Source organism: Macadamia integrifolia, chromosome 5 (genome assembly GCF_013358625.1).
Source record: "Macadamia integrifolia cultivar HAES 741 chromosome 5, SCU_Mint_v3, whole genome shotgun sequence".
In the NCBI taxonomy this organism is placed as follows: domain Eukaryota; kingdom Viridiplantae; phylum Streptophyta; class Magnoliopsida; order Proteales; family Proteaceae; genus Macadamia; species Macadamia integrifolia.
Genome location: NC_056561.1, coordinates 18,133,172 through 18,152,222, shown reverse-complemented (window position 1 = coordinate 18,152,222; position 19,051 = coordinate 18,133,172). Strand labels below are relative to the sequence as shown.

At 36.9% G+C, this 19,051-nt stretch overlaps 1 protein-coding gene across 2 annotated transcripts in view; it reads left to right on the top strand.

Moving 5' to 3' along the window:
- Positions 1–5,837: 5,837 nt before the first annotated feature.
- LOC122078817 (histone acetyltransferase HAC1-like) overlaps positions 5,838–19,051 on the top strand; it is a 20,375-nt gene continuing 7,161 nt past the window's right edge. Inside the window, exons 1-13 of one of the 2 annotated variants that reach the window (XM_042644961.1) lie at positions 5,838–5,961; positions 8,293–8,512; positions 8,680–8,785; positions 9,239–9,482; positions 9,616–9,719; positions 9,816–10,065; positions 10,619–12,081; positions 13,943–14,239; positions 14,333–14,611; positions 15,973–16,101; positions 16,263–16,463; positions 16,606–16,748; positions 18,013–18,319. In XM_042644961.1, coding sequence (XP_042500895.1) covers positions 8,346–8,512; positions 8,680–8,785; positions 9,239–9,482; positions 9,616–9,719; positions 9,816–10,065; positions 10,619–12,081; positions 13,943–14,239; positions 14,333–14,611; positions 15,973–16,101; positions 16,263–16,463; positions 16,606–16,748; positions 18,013–18,319 — 3,690 coding nt within the window. In that variant the 5' untranslated portion in view covers positions 5,838–5,961; positions 8,293–8,345. Of the gene's footprint in view, positions 5,962–8,283; positions 8,513–8,679; positions 8,786–9,238; positions 9,483–9,615; positions 9,720–9,815; positions 10,066–10,618; positions 12,082–13,942; positions 14,240–14,332; positions 14,612–15,972; positions 16,102–16,262; positions 16,464–16,605; positions 16,749–18,012; positions 18,320–19,051 lie in introns of both variants that reach the window. The other variant, XM_042644962.1, reaches the window with a different exon arrangement.

Below are 19,051 nucleotides of genomic sequence, written 5' to 3'. Positions count from 1 at the left end.
AGTGAAACGGAACAGTTTTATCAAACGCTTTTTTACTCCGTTTTTGCTGTTTCTGGAAACAGAAACAACAGAAACGCGTTTCTTGAAACGTTATCAAACGGGCCCTAAATGTCATGCCCCATCGATCGATCGAATTGGTACGGCTCCGGATTGACACCCCTCCTAATGATGATGTAGGGGTCAGTCTGCCTTTCTACTGATCATTTCCAACTCACAGTGGATCAAAAACTGATCCTTATTGATTCGAAAATCAACGTGGACCGGTCCCGGTGCCAATTTCAATCATTCGAATTTTAATTACAAATGACCACGCTTTTGGTATCTTGTGTTCCCTCTGACTCTCTTTTTATGCCACGACCCCTACTATGGTCCCATCACGGTTCTGCAACATGGGAACGGTTTCAGGATCGGTCAAGGTTGATATTGTTTCGATTACATTTTAGAATGGATTGATAAAAAATAAATACAGAATGATTTATGAAGATCGATAAGCATGCACGATAAACACTACAAAGATATGTTTTAGGCATACTTGAATCCATAGCTGAAGAATTACAACTCCTCAATGTCTTCACGTATGCTCTTTGTACAACACGATCAATGTTGGTCTGGTCTACCCTCTTCCCCTTTTAGCTTTAGGTCATTAGCCTCACTTAATGAATCAGTGATAACTATATATAGGGGTGAGGGTAGTGACCAACCCTACAATAAAATTAGGGTTTTCTCCCCGTTAAGGAAACAATACCTTAGGTCCACACATAGTAATAAATATTTCATACCATTAACGTGTGTTAATAGAATCTAATATTTCCATAGAGATCACTTACCAATAATATTGAATTCTTTCTGCTTACTCCATCTGTAGTCAACACCATTAAACCGATTTTGGAAACAATATTTGACTATGTTAGCTCACCTAATTGGAAATCTTACATGGATTAGATAGATTGTATCAGATCTTGATTTTTTAAAGTGATCAATTTTTATTAGAATTTAATCCTTGAATCATATATGTGGCACAGGATCGAAAAGGTCAAGATCAAGGATCGATCAAGATAATACCATTTTGATCCGACCGATACTAACTATTACATGTGATTTTTAGAACATGAAGATCTCATATACCTAATTATCATTACTGAATAACGATATTTTGATAAGCAAGGTTATGAAAATTAGAATCAATCAGTGCCAATTTCAATCCAAATCAACTTATTTGATTCGATGGATCCATTTTTTTTTGGGTGAAATCAGAGCAACATTGTTAGGTTTACATGAAGTTAATGCCTTGATGGATTGTTGTATCGTGCTCACCACCAATATTGTAATTGATGGAGCAATCGGGCTAGTTGCGTCGCATTTTTTAGAATCCTAGCCCAAACCCTAGGTCTCTTTCTTTCAACCTAAGCCCAGTCGACAGTCGAGCTGGGATATCACAACCTAGGCCCAGCCCAATGGGGCTCAGCACAATCTAGTCCAATAATCTTGATGGACCCTAATTGGGTTGGTTTTGCTTGATTGACCCTAGCAGATCCTATTTGTATCGTTTTTGGACTAGGCTAGGTTTGACTAGCCCTAAATTTTTTAACCAAATGTATAATATTATTAATCTATAGTTATAAAGGGTGAGAAAACTTTGTCAGTCTATGATATGAAACACTAGACCAATGCGCCAATGGGAGGGCATGCAAGAGTATATTCAGTGCAATTCAAGGAGGCCAACACGGTCTTTTCACACCTTGCACAGTCTGGTCGTCTTCTGCGCCAAACTAGCAATGTTTCTTTTTCCCAATTATATATTATGTATTATATATAAAGGGCCAAACTTGATCAAGGTCAGACCAAGGCCTTAGCTCAAGCCCAAGCCCAGCTAACCCTACCTGAGTCTAGAAATCTGAACCCTAGCCTAACTTGTGGGCTTGAGCTCACAGGGCCAAATTCGAACCTTTAATTGTAATCATGCCTGAGATTAGACCTGATCGGACTCATTGATTTTCCATTGTCCTCCCTATTGTACTCTTTTTTCTCTTCTTTGGGTCAGTCCACCTAGGGGTGCACATTCGGCCCGCCCTGAGCCAGAACAAGGTCTGGATAAGATTTCTAACCCTAAGGACAGCTTAGGGTTGACACTAACCCTAGGTTAGTATTGGGCTGGGCCCGGGTTGAGGCCCCAACCCAACCATACCCTGACTTTAACACTGGTTATATAATACAATTTATAATGTATATAATATGTTTAACACACACACACACACATATATATATATATATATATTTAAATATAACATGAATATACTCATATGAGAAGAGGTTTGGAAAAAAAAAAACTATATCTAAAAAAATAACTCAAATTACCACATCATTCCTCTCTCTCTCTCTCTCTCACTCTCACACACACACATTCTTAAATATATCTTAAGTTCTTGTATTCAATTATGGACAAATCTATTCCCCATAGTCTATCTCTTCCTCTTATCTCAGTTTCGTAACACATGCATTATATTATAACAAGCCAGTCACAATGAGTACAATCAATATAAACATAGGGTGTTTAACGTAGTGAAAAGGCAATGGGTTAGAAGTTCTAACACAAACGAACCCTCGAATCCACAAGATAGTTAAAACCTTAATCCCAAAGAGGAAGAAAAGAAAAATGACTGCTTTTGATTAAAAACTGAAGTGTTTTACAAATGAGCCAAAGTGAATTTATATAATTAGGTCACTTCTAAAGAAGGGCAAAAATGTAAGAAAAAAAGCAGCAAGGGTGAAAACGCAAATATAGTAGAAAACTAGGAAAACCCTAAATTCTGAGGCCAAACTTCACGTGCTCCATTTTTTCCTCTAGAGCGTTGCTTGCCATTTCCGAATTGGGGTTATGACTCCCATGATGCTAGAGGAGTTAAAAGATATGATTCCCGCAGCATTTCTAAAAATGCTGAAAATTCTGGGAGGATCAATCAGTATCTTAGGCCTGACCGTGGTCTTCTGCCGGTCCAAACGATCTAGGAACTCCTCGTAGACCTCCTCAAGTCTACATTAGTGTTTACATCATGCATATGTGGGTAGTACAATAACAATGTATGTGCATTATTTAGGTAATATTCTATCATCGATTTCACAGATGATTAGATTTCTACAAGACGTTCTTATATTGTAAGTCATCGATGTTCTATAAGAGGTAGAGATCTATTAGTGGCATATTCGACGAAATAGGTGATTTTCTCGCCTATCTAAGAAATGTTTAATGTTTTTTTATACCGATAATTACCATAAAAACAATTCTTAGTTATGTTATATAATGAGTGCCAGAGAAGACAATAGAATTCCTTTTTTGGAGGTGTCACGGGGAGGTCGCTTATACATCTCAACTCCTACCCCCATCTCTCTCTCTCTCTCTCTCTCTCTCTCTCTCTCTCTCTCTCTCTATTTGAAAACTAACGAGGGAGACGATGTGTCCATCCAATACCATTCTCTATTCAATAGAAGATTCTCAGTAGGTGTACAACACCAAATCTCCGACTATTCTTTCCCTTCAATGGATTATATGGCGATCTTCTTCAACAATTATTAAGTCATAAGGTTTGTCCTTAAATTTGTTTCAGATCTGGCCCATTGTCAAATTTTTTTGCTTGCTAACTAATCTCAAATAGAGTCTCAATTTATTCTTCCTTCATCAAATTGTGTATTGTGTAGCTTATAGTTTATTTTCATACATTTCATCTTCAAATTAGAAGATCTATGATTACTATCGTTTGTTTGCTCTATTATTTGTTACCTCTACTTTTATATAGTCCCATTTTGAAAGGGCTTCCTAAATATCAAGTCATTTTGAGCCATTTGAATCAGTGTTTTAAAAACTAGAATCAGATTGGACCGGCCAATCCCAATTCCTACTGTTCCAGAGTGGCTGATCCACACTATGATTCTAAGTTTCATGCAATATTTGGCGAATTCTAATCAATTCCGATCGATCTGAAATGGAATCAGATTAAAATCGGTTGGATGTTGGATCTGATTCATATACCGATTCTTTGTTTAAAACACTCATGATGTGAATAGAAGAGATGATTTTTTTTTTCTAATATATTTATTGCATAGAACTCCAACCACTATTTTGCAATACCAAGAAAAGCTTTGTTTTGCCCTTAGCAAACTCTGATCAAGCTTAAATTCAATGTGTGAGCAGGAGACCTATGAGTCAACTTGTCCACAAAATTTAGGCCTTATCTTCACGTGGAAGATTTTTGGGTCATTTAGTTTAGACTTTCTAAGTTTTCTATGTATGAAACCTTTATCATTTTATTTATATATTTGTCCATATGTGAGTACTACATGCATACATACATTGCATGCTTCTAGTGTCAATGTATTCATCAATAACCATACTAGATTATACTTATAAAAATATCCCACAATTTAGCTCCCATCCTCAAAATTATTAACCATATATGCACATGTTCTACAGCTCTAGCTTCTTTCTATTTACTTTTACTCTCTATATTGAATTTAATTCAAGTGTCATCCACTTCGGCACAAATTGAATCCATTGAAAGTTCAATTTTCACTTATTTATATATATGTTATGATTTTTTGTTTTTAAATCAATGGTGATTTTTTTTGGGAGGTGGGGAGGATGATATAGTTGAACTATTTTAGGAGTTAAAAATTATATTTTTGTCATTTTTTTTGGATTTTCTATCTTGTTATGTGTCACAAACTTAAATTATATCCTCCCATGCACCATGCATTGCATGTGTCCTACTTCTATAATAATGTCTCATTATTTTTCTCTCAATGGACAAGATCAAATATTTTTAGACGGAATAATTTGATGAGTCTAATAAAATTTAAAATGAATAACTTTATGAGATTAGTTAGTGCAATTCTAAGATTAACAAGTTTGAGTCGATTGATCTGAATCAAAATATTTTTATTAGTGATAGTCTGTTCTTCTTTTTCTTTCTTTAGAACTACTCATTACCATTTTCTCCTTTATTTCAATATGGAGAATTTATGTTTTTCCAATGATTTGATAAAGAAGAAAGGAAGATTTAAACTCAAGTTCAAGTAGAGTTTGGAAATTTTTTGAACAAATTCATCATTTGCTTAAAAGACTTGGGTACCGAAGGGATAGAAAGCTTTAAACATTTGAACATATATTTAACCACAAAAAAACATATGAGCAATTCCTACGTTCTTTCATGAAGGAGTGCAACTCCTGCATGTGCGTAAAGATCAATGGAATCACACAAGGAAACATCAACAAGAGGCATAATTTTCCATTTCATGGAGAAAGATCGATCATTTCACCTTAAACCCCCCCCCCAAAAAAAAAAAACATTTTCCCTACTTGTATACCTTGGGTGGTCCAAGGCACTCAAAATGTTTTGGGTTGGTTGGATCTATCTTGATTGAACCGGGTTCAACAGTGACCAATAAAACAGAAGTATTACTAATGTACGACTGACGAAGACCACTTCCACTCTTTGTCCTGAGCTTTATATCATGTCAAAACCTTGTAGTCTCCGATACAGTGAAAAGACAAAAATATTCTTAACGTAATAAAATATCCAGAGCATTCTAAGAGTCCGGTGGTCAAGTGGAGTGTGGACCAAAGGGTCAATCCGCTCAACGCGGTTTCAAAGTCCCAATTGACGTTGGAAGGATACGAATAAATAAATAGACCCTTTACACCCGCGGCCCCACCAAATCTTTGCCTTTGAGAATTGCCAACTCTTTTGGTATTTGGGTCTCTCTCTCTCTCTCTCTCTAACTCTCACTCTCTCTCTTCTTAAAAATCCTTAAAACGTAACCCACGCTTGAGATTTCAGTTTTGTAAATTTCCTTTTCTTGGTCTCGAAGTTTCTGATAGCGAAACCCTTTTTTTTTTCTTGTACGATCGAAGAGTTCGAACTTTGAAGTGAACTACCCTCGCTTTCTTGGACTGCAATTCACTTTCTGGTAATCGATTCTTTCTATCTCGTATTTCTATCTCTGTTATGTATTCACTTTAAAGAACTTTAAAGTAAGAACCAGAATTAGTTTGGTTGAATTTTGAGCCGTTTTTTTTTTTCTTTGATCGGAAACCCACACTCACATGACGGAACTTCATCGAAACAGATAAGAATTTGTAATGGGTTTTCTTTTGATCATCTGAACTTCGTAAATTCCGTAATCGAGCCATGCATGTTTCATGCAATTCTACCTTGAGGAAGAGAATCTGCTTGCATTGGTTTGCCTTTTAGTGTTGATGATGTTGTGAAGGTATGCAAGAGATGCGTTTGTTTAGCGGTAACCATTTTGGAGTGTGTGGGTGGATGGATGGATGGCTGTTGATGATATTGAATTTCTATATCATTGGAACAGTGTGGGGCTGAAAGTCGGTTGTGGGGACTACTAGGCTGGGGCTGCTTAATGGGTATGATCGTAATGGGAGGTGCAGCAGATGTAGGATACGGGTCTAGGAATTGAATTAGGGATAAGAAGTACAATGCATGTTTCAGCTACCTGATTTCATTGATGTAATTTTGTGAGCCATCTGCATAAAATCAGATTACCTTTGACCCACTCCTGTCCTCTCATAGAAAAGTGATTTAGCATTGTTGATTTTGAAATAAGTTTAGGAAGATATAGAAATAGTTTATGAAGACCAGCTGATGTTACCATGCACATTGCGCATATATTTCTGATCTAATTGTTTATAATTTCATAATATTTAGGATTCTAATGATGATAAATTATATTGTTTGTGATTCAGAAGAGAAAGGGAAGGAATATCTCCATCAGTATATCATGCGTGGTAAATTTTTTCAGTGGGATTGTCAACTGTATCTTGAAAAATCTGTGTTTCTTTATAAATTCATTCTCAAAGTGCAGGTGCCCTTAAGGGAATCAGAGGGCACCGTCATGTTCTGCTAGTTATCAAAATAATCCAACAGCTTCATGCTACCATTTGGAAATTTTGGGCAGTCAGTTTGGCAGGTGTATTGAGTTCACATATCTTGAATGAGAAACATGTAGTGAGGGTGTAGTTCTCTGGAATTCAGCCTTGATGGATGTTACAGATAGATTGACAAAGTTCTCTATGAGTGTGGGCTCTGGAGTTTTATGGGGAACACAGCTAGGAAAATAAAAAATAGTTACACTTGTGTACCATTCCAGCTCCGACTCAAAACAATGGAAACTGTGGTGATTGGTACTGCATGCATATAATTTTTCAATTCATATAATTTTATTTATTTTTTCCTTGGCTTCTAACTGCATTCTGACATGTTTCATCAAAAATTTATTGCAATTCTCCTTTTTCTTATTTCATTAATAATAATAGAGCCTCATTGATGTAGAAAGGTACAAGAATGGAAGTTAGGTTAGTCCGAAGGGGTGACAAATGAAAATAATACTGGGAAGACTACTTTTTGTGTCAGTGAGGAGCAACTTGCTGCAAGTTTTTGGCTTCAAAACGACAAAGTGAAGGTTTTTCTTATGGTCTAAAGAAATAAAGAAACAAAGTGAAGACAGGTAGAAGTCGAAAAAAAAGGGTAGAAAAGGCTTGTAAACTTTGGATTTAAGTATTTAGCAGATGAAATTGTGCTAAAAGTAAAATGACATAATTGGATCTTATGCTAGCCCTCTGTGAAGTTAGAGAGCATTTCAATTTGTGAAATGCCTGAGTCCGCTGGGGGGGGGGGGGGGGAGTGAGGAGCACACGTATGAGTGGTTGGTTGCAGTTGTGGAATGGGACATTGCTGATTTGTCCATAATTAAACCTCCTCTGTCAACTTTCTCTCATCCTGTCATGTTACAAGCCTACTAGTGCCATCCTTTGGCTCCAGCATATGATTAATACATACACATGTAATGATGTATTGGGGACAATGGTTTGTGCCTCTTATTCTCTTTTGTAAAGTTGCATTTGGAGTATCTCCTCTTGGATGGTGGAATTGAAGTTTTAACTGATGTTGAACTAAATGATTTGTTTTTTTCTTCTTCTGGTCTCTGTCTTGTAACTTGTAAGTGATCCCATCTGTTGCATATTGAATTGGGTGAAAATGCTTGTTTTGTTCTTGTGTTGAAATTTGGAGCATCTCCTCTTGGATGGTGGAATTGAAGTTTTAACTGATGTTGAACTAAATGATCTGAAGTTTTCTGATGTTGAACTAAATGATTTTTTTTGTTCTTCTTCTGGTGTCTGTCTTGTAACTTGTAAGTGTTCCCATGTGCTGCTTACTGAATTGGGTGAAAATACTTGTTTTGTTCTTGTGTTGAAATTTTAGTACATCTTAGTCTTTGCAGTATCAAGACTATAAAGAAGGGGTAAAAAGCACGAGCAGCCACATCTGGGGCAGATGTCAGGGAAGTTACTGAACCAGTCCATTCATAACTTATACAGTTGTCCAAAGATGAATGGAATCGTTTTGCCCCATCGACTGGTACAAAGCCAAATAGATTTTCAGAGTGATTGGCGTAAAGATCCCAGGATTTTGCATGTTCGTAAATTCGTAAGAGACAAAATGTAAGCTATGAAGTTTACTTTAACCTGCACTCCTAAAATTATTCTGTGTGTCAAATCTTCATGAATATTAATAGACTACATCCCATCATCCTTCTATCTTTTGAAAGATTCCAGGAGTGTCAGATCTGAATCAAGTACTCATTTAACCATTTAAAATATTTTTACAGGGTAGAAATTTTTCTGCGGCATCCAAAAGCTGATGAGTTGGGGTCAAGTATATATCCTACTGTGAACCAATTGGAGAACCTTCTGTTTATAAAGGCCACTTCAATGGTATGTGCTCTTGAATTTATTTCTGTTAAGTTTGAATTCAAGCAATTATTATTATTATTATAAAAATTTTAATGTTTTGCTTTATTTATTGTTGGACCTGATTATAATGTTCTAGTTTACTAAATCTTGATAAATAAGCAACTATCTTTTGGGATTAGTGATCAATTAATTACTTAATGTCAAGAAAAGCTTAGACTCTGCATGGAACTTAAAATTTGGCTCAGGCTAACCAAAAAAAAAAAAAGCAGCCACCTGATTTCAAATAAAATTTTAACTCTTTGGGGTTTCTGTAATATCAGATTTTGATTTTTCCCCTTTTAGAATGAACTGAGAAAATTCATCCAAATTCTTTCTAAAATATAGAAAGTTGTCTGACTGTTTCTTTCTAATTTCGTAGTTTGGTGTGCTTTTACATTTATTGTTTTGTACTAATGTTTCTCCATTTTTGTTTAGGAGGAATATATGGATCAGGACACCCTGATTCATCGGGCTCTGATTATGGTGGGAACACAAAATGATGATAATCATAGTCAACCAGTAGCGCATTGCTTTAGTCCCAGCTTTTCGAACGCTAATATGATGATGCCAAGTCCAGTATTTTCAAACAGTAGTTGCAACTCAAATTCACCAGAGTCTCCTTCTGTTGATCTTTCAGTAACCACAGGCACTATTTGTGATTTGTTGGTGACAGACAACAGTAAGCTTTACTGACTTCTTGCTTGGTTGGTTATCCAGTGCTTCTGATAATAACTTGGACTTAACAATTCCCTGATTGATATGATACGGCTGTCAGATCTTCATTTCTAATTGTACATGTTTACCTTTTTTAGGATCTTTACCTGATGGATATAATCAGCAGTTAGCTGATTTTTCCTCTGATTGTGGTCAAAATAGTATGCTTTCACCAAAGAGCAGATTGCAGGTTGCTAGCAAGGTGATTCCTAATGTTCAAAGAACTGCCAGAGACTCAACTCGTGAGTGTATTTCTTGGCTGGCATTTTCTAACACTGAAATTGAAAATGCATCTCAGGACTCGTTAAATCAGAATTTATTTGATCAAGTGGACTCTTTGAGGAGTTGTAGCATGTCTCAGAGCCAGCCTCCCTTACATAGGTCTCCGAATAAAGCTTTTAATGATGGATCAGCCTTTACTGGGAGCAATGTACAATACGTTGATGGGCCAGTGCCAGCTTCTGAGAGTTATCTGAATTTCTCTAGAAGTGGCAGTTCTTCAGAATCTCGACATCTTGGTTTGTATGGACATCATCAACTGATGCAGGGTATACTCTTCGCAAACTTCTCTCGGTGTTCAAACTCTTGCTATCATGACTAACTTCACATGTTCAAAAATCTGTGATTAGTCTGTTTTGACTTTTCTGTGTCATTTTTTATTTGAAGCCACTAAACTCAGCCTGAATCATCTCAGATAATCCATGTGTCAGATGAACCTCCATAAAATCACTATACTGTTCCCATATGGAGCATCAGTGTGGCTTGGATAAATCATGTCATATTGCATGAATAATTGAAGGGGAAATTGCCTAGATCTACTGGATAAGAAAATGAATTACAAAACAAGTAGGTTTGACTTTGTTTTACACATACTTGTCTTGTAAACGTACTTGTTTTGTAATTAATTTTTTTATCTCGTAGATCTAGGAAATTGTCCCTTAATTAAACCATCTCTTTTTTCTTTTTCTTCTTTTCTATTTTCTACAGACATTTTTCAAGTCTTTCAGATAAAAGTCATCAGAGAAAAAGATCATCTGCTCTTTCTTTTCTCTGTTTATTTCGCATAACATCCTTTTTCTCCTAAAATGATTTCTTTGACAGGTCATAAAGTGAATGTGGCAAGGTCTTTGGGTTCGGTTAATAACCAAAATGCGTATCATCTGAATAGTCAAAATCTGAGTCATCTGGGCCTTCAGTCTGAATTGAGGGAAAGGATGTCGAGGCTGCCCATTCCAAGCCTGAATACTACACAACAGTCTCCACAGCACATGCCCGAAACATATGATGTTTTGTCCCAGTTAAATGACCGAGAGCTGAGTATTGGTACTGGGAAATTATTCCAATCTCAACTGCTTATGAAAAACCTTCAAGAGTTCCAGCAGCAGCTGCCTAATGAGACATATGCACAGTTTAACCAGCCATCTAAGGCTCACCTACCTGGTGACCCTGGTGGCCAAACACCTGGGATAAGGTCAAACAATGATGAAGGATTGCAACTTGAAGTTCTTGGACAGTATAATTTTTGTGAGTCTCAGAGCATGCAACAGCAGCCTTTGGAACAGGATCCTAGCATGTCAGATACTTTTTTTCACTTAGAATCACACAAACTAGTACAAGGGCATCATCTGTCTCAGCAGAATGCTCTATCTTTGGAAGATTTTGTTGGGGTTCAAAACATTTCATTCGAAAGATCAGCAGTTTTCTCATTTACAAAAGGAGCTGCTGGATCCAGAAATACATGTAGTGAATTGGAGTATCTGCATGAGTTTCTGTTGTATGCCCATAATGGAATTTCCTCTGCTCCTGATTATATCAAACCTCTGTTGAAGCATATAAATTTCTGTCAGAATGACAATTGTAACTGTCTATTGTTCCGGAAACTGTTGTTGCATCACCATTATTGTCGCAACAATGCCTGTCATCTTTGTGGGCCTATTCGAGGGGAAAATGATTCGCATACATTTGACTGCAGTTTGAAAAGATCAAGCGAAGGCTCCCAACATACTGTTAATAATGGAGATACTGGAAGCTTTGCAAGCAAAACTACAGAAGATATACAACCCCCTCTGAAACTTATGAAGTCAGAGGATTCATCTCTATTGTTTTCCTCCAAGATTGTAGCCTCGGAAGCATTAAGTTCTCTCATCGATCAACCTCATGCTTCTCAAGGAATTGAACGAATGGAAGAACAGCTTGATGTACCTATATCTGTTAATCCTGAGGCCACAAAGGTGCAGACGCAATTTTTTAAAAGTCCGATTCAGGAGATAATGAATATTGGTGACACTAGACATTGTGATCCAAAGGAATCTCATAAAGTGGAGCATGATTGTGATCCCGTTATTTCTGAAGAACTTGTTACCTGCATTACACCTGTGGACATACGGGATCAAACCAAATTTGACCAGTTCAAGCAAGAAAAAGATGAAATTATGACAGAAGCTGAGCATGTCAGAATGACAAAACTGGGAAAGCCAGGGATGGATGGTGTATCTTTGACTGAACTATTCAATGAAGAGCAAATTAAGGAGCATATCTATAGTCTCAGACAGTGGGTTGCTCAGGTTAGCCATTTATCTTTGAAAAATGATTTTGTGGTATTTCCAAGCATTTTTTTTTTAACTCCTACCTGTTTGAGAATTATTAGAATACTTAACCCCAATAATGATTTACTTTGTCCTTCTGTTGGTAAAATTTGTTACGGTTTAAAACGTAAAATAAACTCATCAAATGCCTGCCCAAGTCAATAGAAAACTCTATTTACCACTAATTGTTCTTGGAAAGTTAGAAATGGCAGAAAAAAGAATTATGTGATCTAATCAGTTACAAGTTGATAATTCATGGATAGTTAACTGCAGCAATTAAGTTAGTATAGGACTAATATTTGAAGTTAGGATTTAGCATTTACGGGTTGTAGCTCTTACATGCAATGCTATTTTTGAGGAACTTATTGTCGTTTTGATTTTTGTAATAATGAAGTAGGATTCACAACCAGATAGTTCAATTTTTCTTCTCTATCATTGCATTTGTCTCCATCATGTATAATACTCCTCTTATTTTTGTGTACGCGATGCAGGGAAGCTTCCACGGTCAAGCAGTATTTTCATGGAAGGATATGTAAATTGGTTTTAGGGTCTAGTTGGCCAGTCCTAGGGATAGTTAAGCGTTATGGAATATGGGTTAGGGATTGATTGGATATCTTAGTGGCCATTGATCATAAATCTTAATAAAGAATTAGTGCCACTTTTAGTGTAGTGTTAGGTGATATAGTCTAAGGTGATGAAATTGATGTGAGAAAATCTGAATTAGGGCCACTTTGGCTGTGGAAGTTTTTCTTGGTTGTTGAATGAATCTTGCCTGGCCATTGACTTGGTTTTCTTGAATCATTTGAAGGAGGGATAGCTTGTATCATCTGTTTCATTGAGAGAATTCGCTGTGGTTTTTCATGCTTCAAGTTTATTTTAGCAGAATGTCTGAAACCACTGAAATTTGTTTTGTTTTGAAATCCTAAAATGTCTACCAAAATTTGAAACCATCTCTGCTGTTCAAGAAAGAAAAATAGCATGCAAAATTAACATGGGATCAGCAATGTTTGGCTCTCAAAGCGATGGAACTCCAATTTTATTCCAGCTGAATCATTTAAATGTCATAAAAAATAAAAAAGATACCAGCCAATATTTAGATATCCGGTTCAGCACCTTGATGCTTGATAGATCTAAGTACATAGATTCTTACCCAGACCACCTATCCTAATCAAACCTGCGCAAATCTTGCGTATAAATGGGCTATTATTGGGTTTGGTCCAATAATTTTACTATTAAATGGTCTGGCCCTATCCTCTTAAATCCCAACCCTAACCTACCCAAAAATTCATCCAGCCTGAGTGATCTTGCCCAATTGGCCAAAGAACAAATCTTTCATAATAAAATTAGTTATACTGATTTATTTATATATATATATATATATTTTATTTTTTTTTTGAGAGGGCTGCTTAATTATATAATCATGCTGGGCTGGGCATGTAGCCTGAGACACCCTAGATCAAGACACCCAGACCTGCCCATCTTCCAACTTGGATGAAACTCCCAATCTGTTCTCCTTTTGCCAATTGATGACAAAGAAGAGTTGAAGACCCATCTAACCTCCTATACTACCCCCCCCCTGGTGCAATATTTGTATACCCATAATCATTTGTAGAAGTTTACCAGTCTTCAAATTTCCTGCTTCCATGACTTCAAAGGCAGAGAAAGAGGAATTCGAACATCCTGCAGATTAATGTGTACTGGGATATATGCTTCTCCAGTATACTTCTTTTTTAGATTTATCTAACATAATGAGTGATATATGCTTGAACAAACTTTGAATGTCAGTAACTTTTCTGTCCAACTACAAGCTGTAATATATTTTACTCATTACTTTGAACAGGGAAAAGCAAAAGTGGATGAGAACCATGCGATGGCACATTCTACAGGTGAAAATGCATGCCAGTTGTGCAGAAAGGAGAACCTTTCGTTCGAGCCTCCTCCGATATACTGCTCATTATGTGGTGCGCGTATCAAGCGCAAAGTGATGTACTACACTGCACCAGATGGCATTATCCGTCACTGTTTCTGTACCTTATGCTATAATGAGAATCGTGTCCAGAGTATCACTGTTGATGGGCACAATCTTCGCAAAGTAAGTCTGCAGAAGAAGAAGAATGATGAGGAAACTGAAGAATCGGTAAGTGTGATAATTCACATATCTGTGGTAAATAAATTACTAATACACAACAGGAATTCTCATAGGACTTATTGGCATCATGTTTTGTTGCAGTGGGTCCAATGTGACAAGTGTCAAGGTTGGCAACATCAGATATGTGCCCTCTTTAATGCTAAAAGGAATGAGGAGGGGAAAGCTGAATACATATGCCCGTATTGCTATTTGCAAGAGCTGGAATGTGAAGAGCGAAAACCCTTGGGGGATCATGTTCTTCTTGGTGCTAAAGATTTGCCAAGGACTAAGCTTAGTGATCACATAGAGAAAAGACTCTTTATGCGTCTTAAGCAAGAGAGAGAAGGGAGAGCAAATGTTAAGGGAATGAATTTTGATGAGGTAATTTATTTATGTTTTTAATATCAATTAGAAACATCATATTGATGTCATCCAAAAATTGCTTACTGAACTCGAGGATAACAGGCACGGACGCAACCACCTACCTTACTGATCACTGTGATACTGGTGCATATGAATAAAACTGAAGAAAAACTTCCAAAGACTGCCATAATAACAAGCATGTTTTCTAGAGCATAATGTTGGCAGTCGAGAATCATTACATTAGCATAGCAGGCTTTAGTATGTTGAGATGGATAAGTGGTTGTAAGACCAGTAAGGGTAGATGTACGAATTAAAGCTTCATGGGAATTCAGGATATTCTGCATAGATGATAAAATGTAGAAACTAAATTAGGTGAAGATTTTTTTGATCGTGCATAAATAGGATCAATGGCTTCAGTGGTAGAAAGGAGCTATTTTCTGCCAGTTGGAAACTCTAAAAAAGGATAAGGAGCTTGCTAGTGGCTGAGTCAGTGGTGCATAAGACATGATAGTGTTGCCTACAGAAAATTGATGCTTTTATGGGTTTGAATTTTTTAATCTATGGAATCCCATACAATTGAGACTTAGACTGTTAACCAAGGGGATCCCATAGAAAATTGAGCTTTTATGGGTTGGAATTTTTTTATCTAGTGGATCCCATACAATTGAGACTTAGACTGTTAACCAAGGGGATCCCATACAATAGAGACTTAGACCCATGCACACAAACACCACCCCCCCCATCCCCCCCCCCAAAAAAAAAAAAAACTTTAGAATTAGAATCTGGAGAATCCATTGGAGACATCATTGTGCAGTTTTGACATCTCCAAACTATGTTCCACAAAGTATTCCTGAGTTGCAGGATTAGAGGGTACTGCACAAGATAATGTTCTTCTTAATAGAAAAGGTAGGTTCTTCCGTTCTTGTGAACAACTTTGAAGCATAATGAATTGAACATCATCCATGCCCAACTGAACTCCCAGAAGCTTACCAGGCTCTTCCCCTTGAATATTATAAAATAATAAATGTCCTAATTAATGGTCACCGTGTTTATGAGCCTTGGAATTGATTATTTTTGGGTTTTATGGGATTTTAGTGGCCGAATGGAATTAAATTGCCCGTACTTGAGTTTTCTGAAGTTCCTTAAGTTGTCAGTAGTTGTTTATATTAAGTACCTTCTGTTTTCTTGGCCGGGAAGTATACATGGGTCTTTGACTTATCTTTCTGAAGACAGTTTTTCCACTCCCTACTTGTTTCAATAGTTGAAAGCATGCCATTATTTCTATACTTTTTGAGTAGCACAATTTTTCAGTGTCAATCTTAATGATTCCATGGCAATAATTTTAGAATTAAAAGATAGTTTTGTCCTCTGATTACCAGGTACCTGGAGTGGAAGGACTTGTTGTCAGAGTGGTTTTATCTGTTGACAAGAGATTAGAAGTGAAGCAGAATTTTCGGGATACCTTTCGGGAGGAGGAGTACCCAGCAGAATTCCCTTATAGATCAAAGGTGGGAATTCAGTTTTCTAAGAGAATAACATATGAAGATTTTTTTTTTGGTTCTTGTTCCTTCCTGTACTCTTCTCTCTCTCTCTCTCTCTCTCTCTCTCTCTCTCTCCCCCTTCATTGGAGTCTGATGATGATCTCATATTCTTTTTTATGCTATTTTAGGTCATTCTCTTGTTTCAAAAGATTGAAGGGGTAGAAGTATGCCTTTTTGGAATGTATGTCCAGGAGTTTGGTTCGGATTGTTGTTACCCAAATAAACGCTGTGTTTATCTCTCTTACCTCGATTCTGTCAAGTACTTCAGGCCAGAGATTAAATCTGTGACTGGAGAGGCTCTCCGTACCTTTGTTTACCATGAAATATTGGTAAATCACCTTAACTAATTTCCTATTTGATTGGTCCTTTATCTATAACAGATCTTTCCAGAATGGTTTTGAAAAGCCATAATGGTGGCTCATTATATGAGAAAAGTTGTTTAAACTTACCCTTTTGATTTGTTGTTGCCAGATAGGATACCTAGATTATTGCAAGAAACGAGGCTTCTCACGCTGCCATATATGGGCCTGCCCCCCTTTTAAAGGTGAAGATTATATTTTATATTGCCATCCAGAGATTCAAAAGCTGCCGAAGTCCGATAAGCTGCGGGAATGGTAAATCTCTCCCTCCCCCCTTTTTTTTTTGTGTTTGTAATTTGTTCTATATCTGCGTGTGCAATTTATTTAGCTTCACCTGCAATTTTTAACTTAAAGTGGGCCTACTTCATTTTCGTTAAATCAAATTAAGGCCATTTTGTCTTGAAGCACAATCCTTGATTACCCGCGCTATCTTTAATCGCATAATTGAGTCCACCCTTTCCAGATCAAGCAATCTAATTATCTTTATCTATATATCCACGCTATGCTTTTGTCATACTTTGTTGCTGTTGTCATTTGGTATCATGAGGTTGCAGAAGCCCATTTTATTGCTTGATAAAAAATCTGTTCGACTGCCAGCACTGTCTTTTCCTTGTTATATTTCTAAACATGGCAAAGACTGCCTTCAGTGTGACTGATTTTTTTCCTAAATCACTATCTGATTTAGCTTATCTTTCCATAAGTGCTGCTGACCACCCAGCATTTGTTGAGTGAAACTAATTGAGTGTTTCCACAAGAAAGGGCTGGTGGTGGTTATCAATGGTTGCAGCGTCTAAGTAGGGAACTCAGATTGCAATTGGGGAAATTAGACCTTGAATCCCTCAGGTTTTGATTGACTTCAGATGCTTCTGCTTTTTCATGAGATCATCATATCAGTTAACACTGTTTGAGTTTTCATGCGTTAAGGTAAGTATATGAAAACTCTTGTGCTATCAGATACCTGAGTGGGTATAGGTGTAAATTGACCTAATGTAAAGACAAAAGAATACAAGAACAGGTGTCATGGTAGCCATAGCAAAAAAATCTGGTTTTTAGGAAATGTGGAGGGATGATCCATGGCCATTCTGAATCACTTCTTAACTTTGGTGAGCTCAAAGATATTCTCCCCTTCATATTGGACTTTTTACCTTGTACTCGTGCTTTTAAACTGTGATGCCCCTTGATTTTTCAACTTTTTTTTAAGGCTTTATTTTGCTAGATGATATACTCCATTTGGCTTAAAGTTTCAGAGGTAGGCAGAGGAGGTTGGGCCCTATCTGTTCACAAATTTTGTGTCTCAGGAAGAGGGCAGTTAGCAGTTAAAAGTGCCCCTTTTTTTTTATTTAACATCTTCCCTTATTTAAAATATTTCAATAATTAGATTAGCTCTTCGTTTATTTTTCCTTACTCATTGGGAAGGGTATTTATTGTAGGACTTGGGGAGAAATCTAGGCATCATATAGATTGACAGATAGATTGGTAGATCCGGGTGTGCCTAGTATAAGTGTGTACAAATGTGCAGGTATCTGACAATGCTAAGAAAAGCAGCCAAAGAAAATATTGTAGTGAATGCCACCAACTTATATGATCACTTCTTTGTTCCTGACGGGGAATGCAAGGCTAAGATAACAGCTGCCCGATTGCCATATTTTGAAGGTGACTATTGGCCTGGAGCTGCTGAAGAAATGATCTATCATTTTAATCAAGGAATAGCTGAAGGAAAACCACAGAGCAAAGGAAAGATGTTTGTATCAAGGAGGACTCTAAAAGCAATGCGTCAGACTGATATATCTAAAAATGCCACCAAAGATATTCTCCTAATGCAAAAGGTAAATCTTTCTTCAGCTTTTGCTTTTATGTTCTGCATTTATCTTTAACTTAGGGGCCATTTGTGTGTTTGTAAACGCTTGGGCCGCCAGCTTGAAGAAACGAGTTTGAGTGCAAAAGGAGGCCGAAGGTTAGGATGGATTGTTCCACCCATTTTGGCACCCTGTAAAAGTGGGTCTGATACTGGGTTATGGTCCTTTATGGCCTATGTTTCTTTGAGTAGGAAGAGAAATATTGTCACCCTTATTCCCTACCTTAGAACCAGTTTGGTCGTGACGATGCTTGGAAGCTGCCTATATAACCAGGTGCTCCATGAGGGTCCAAGTAATATGAGCCTACGTGAGCACCTAGCGCATGCCTAGTGCCTCTAAGCTGGAGCATGGAAATCTAGGTGAGCACCTAGCGTATACCTAGGTGTCACTTTGGGCTAGGTGACCACCTAAGTATGACATGCCATTGTGCATTATATTATTATATTATAGATATGCCTTTTGTTTTCCTGTTATTTGTTATGTATTTTTTGTGCCACAGTTTTGTTCCATTGTATCATTGTTCTGTTGTAATGCTAAGAGTCCGTTTATTTGCTTTTCATTTGTTATTTGAGTATTTACTCTGTATATCTGTTATTGTCATTTTAAAATCTTTCACTATCATGTTTCATTTATTACTTTTCATTTGTTGTTTTAGCATTGTGCTATGTATCATATTTTTTTTTTTTTGGGACATTTCCTATA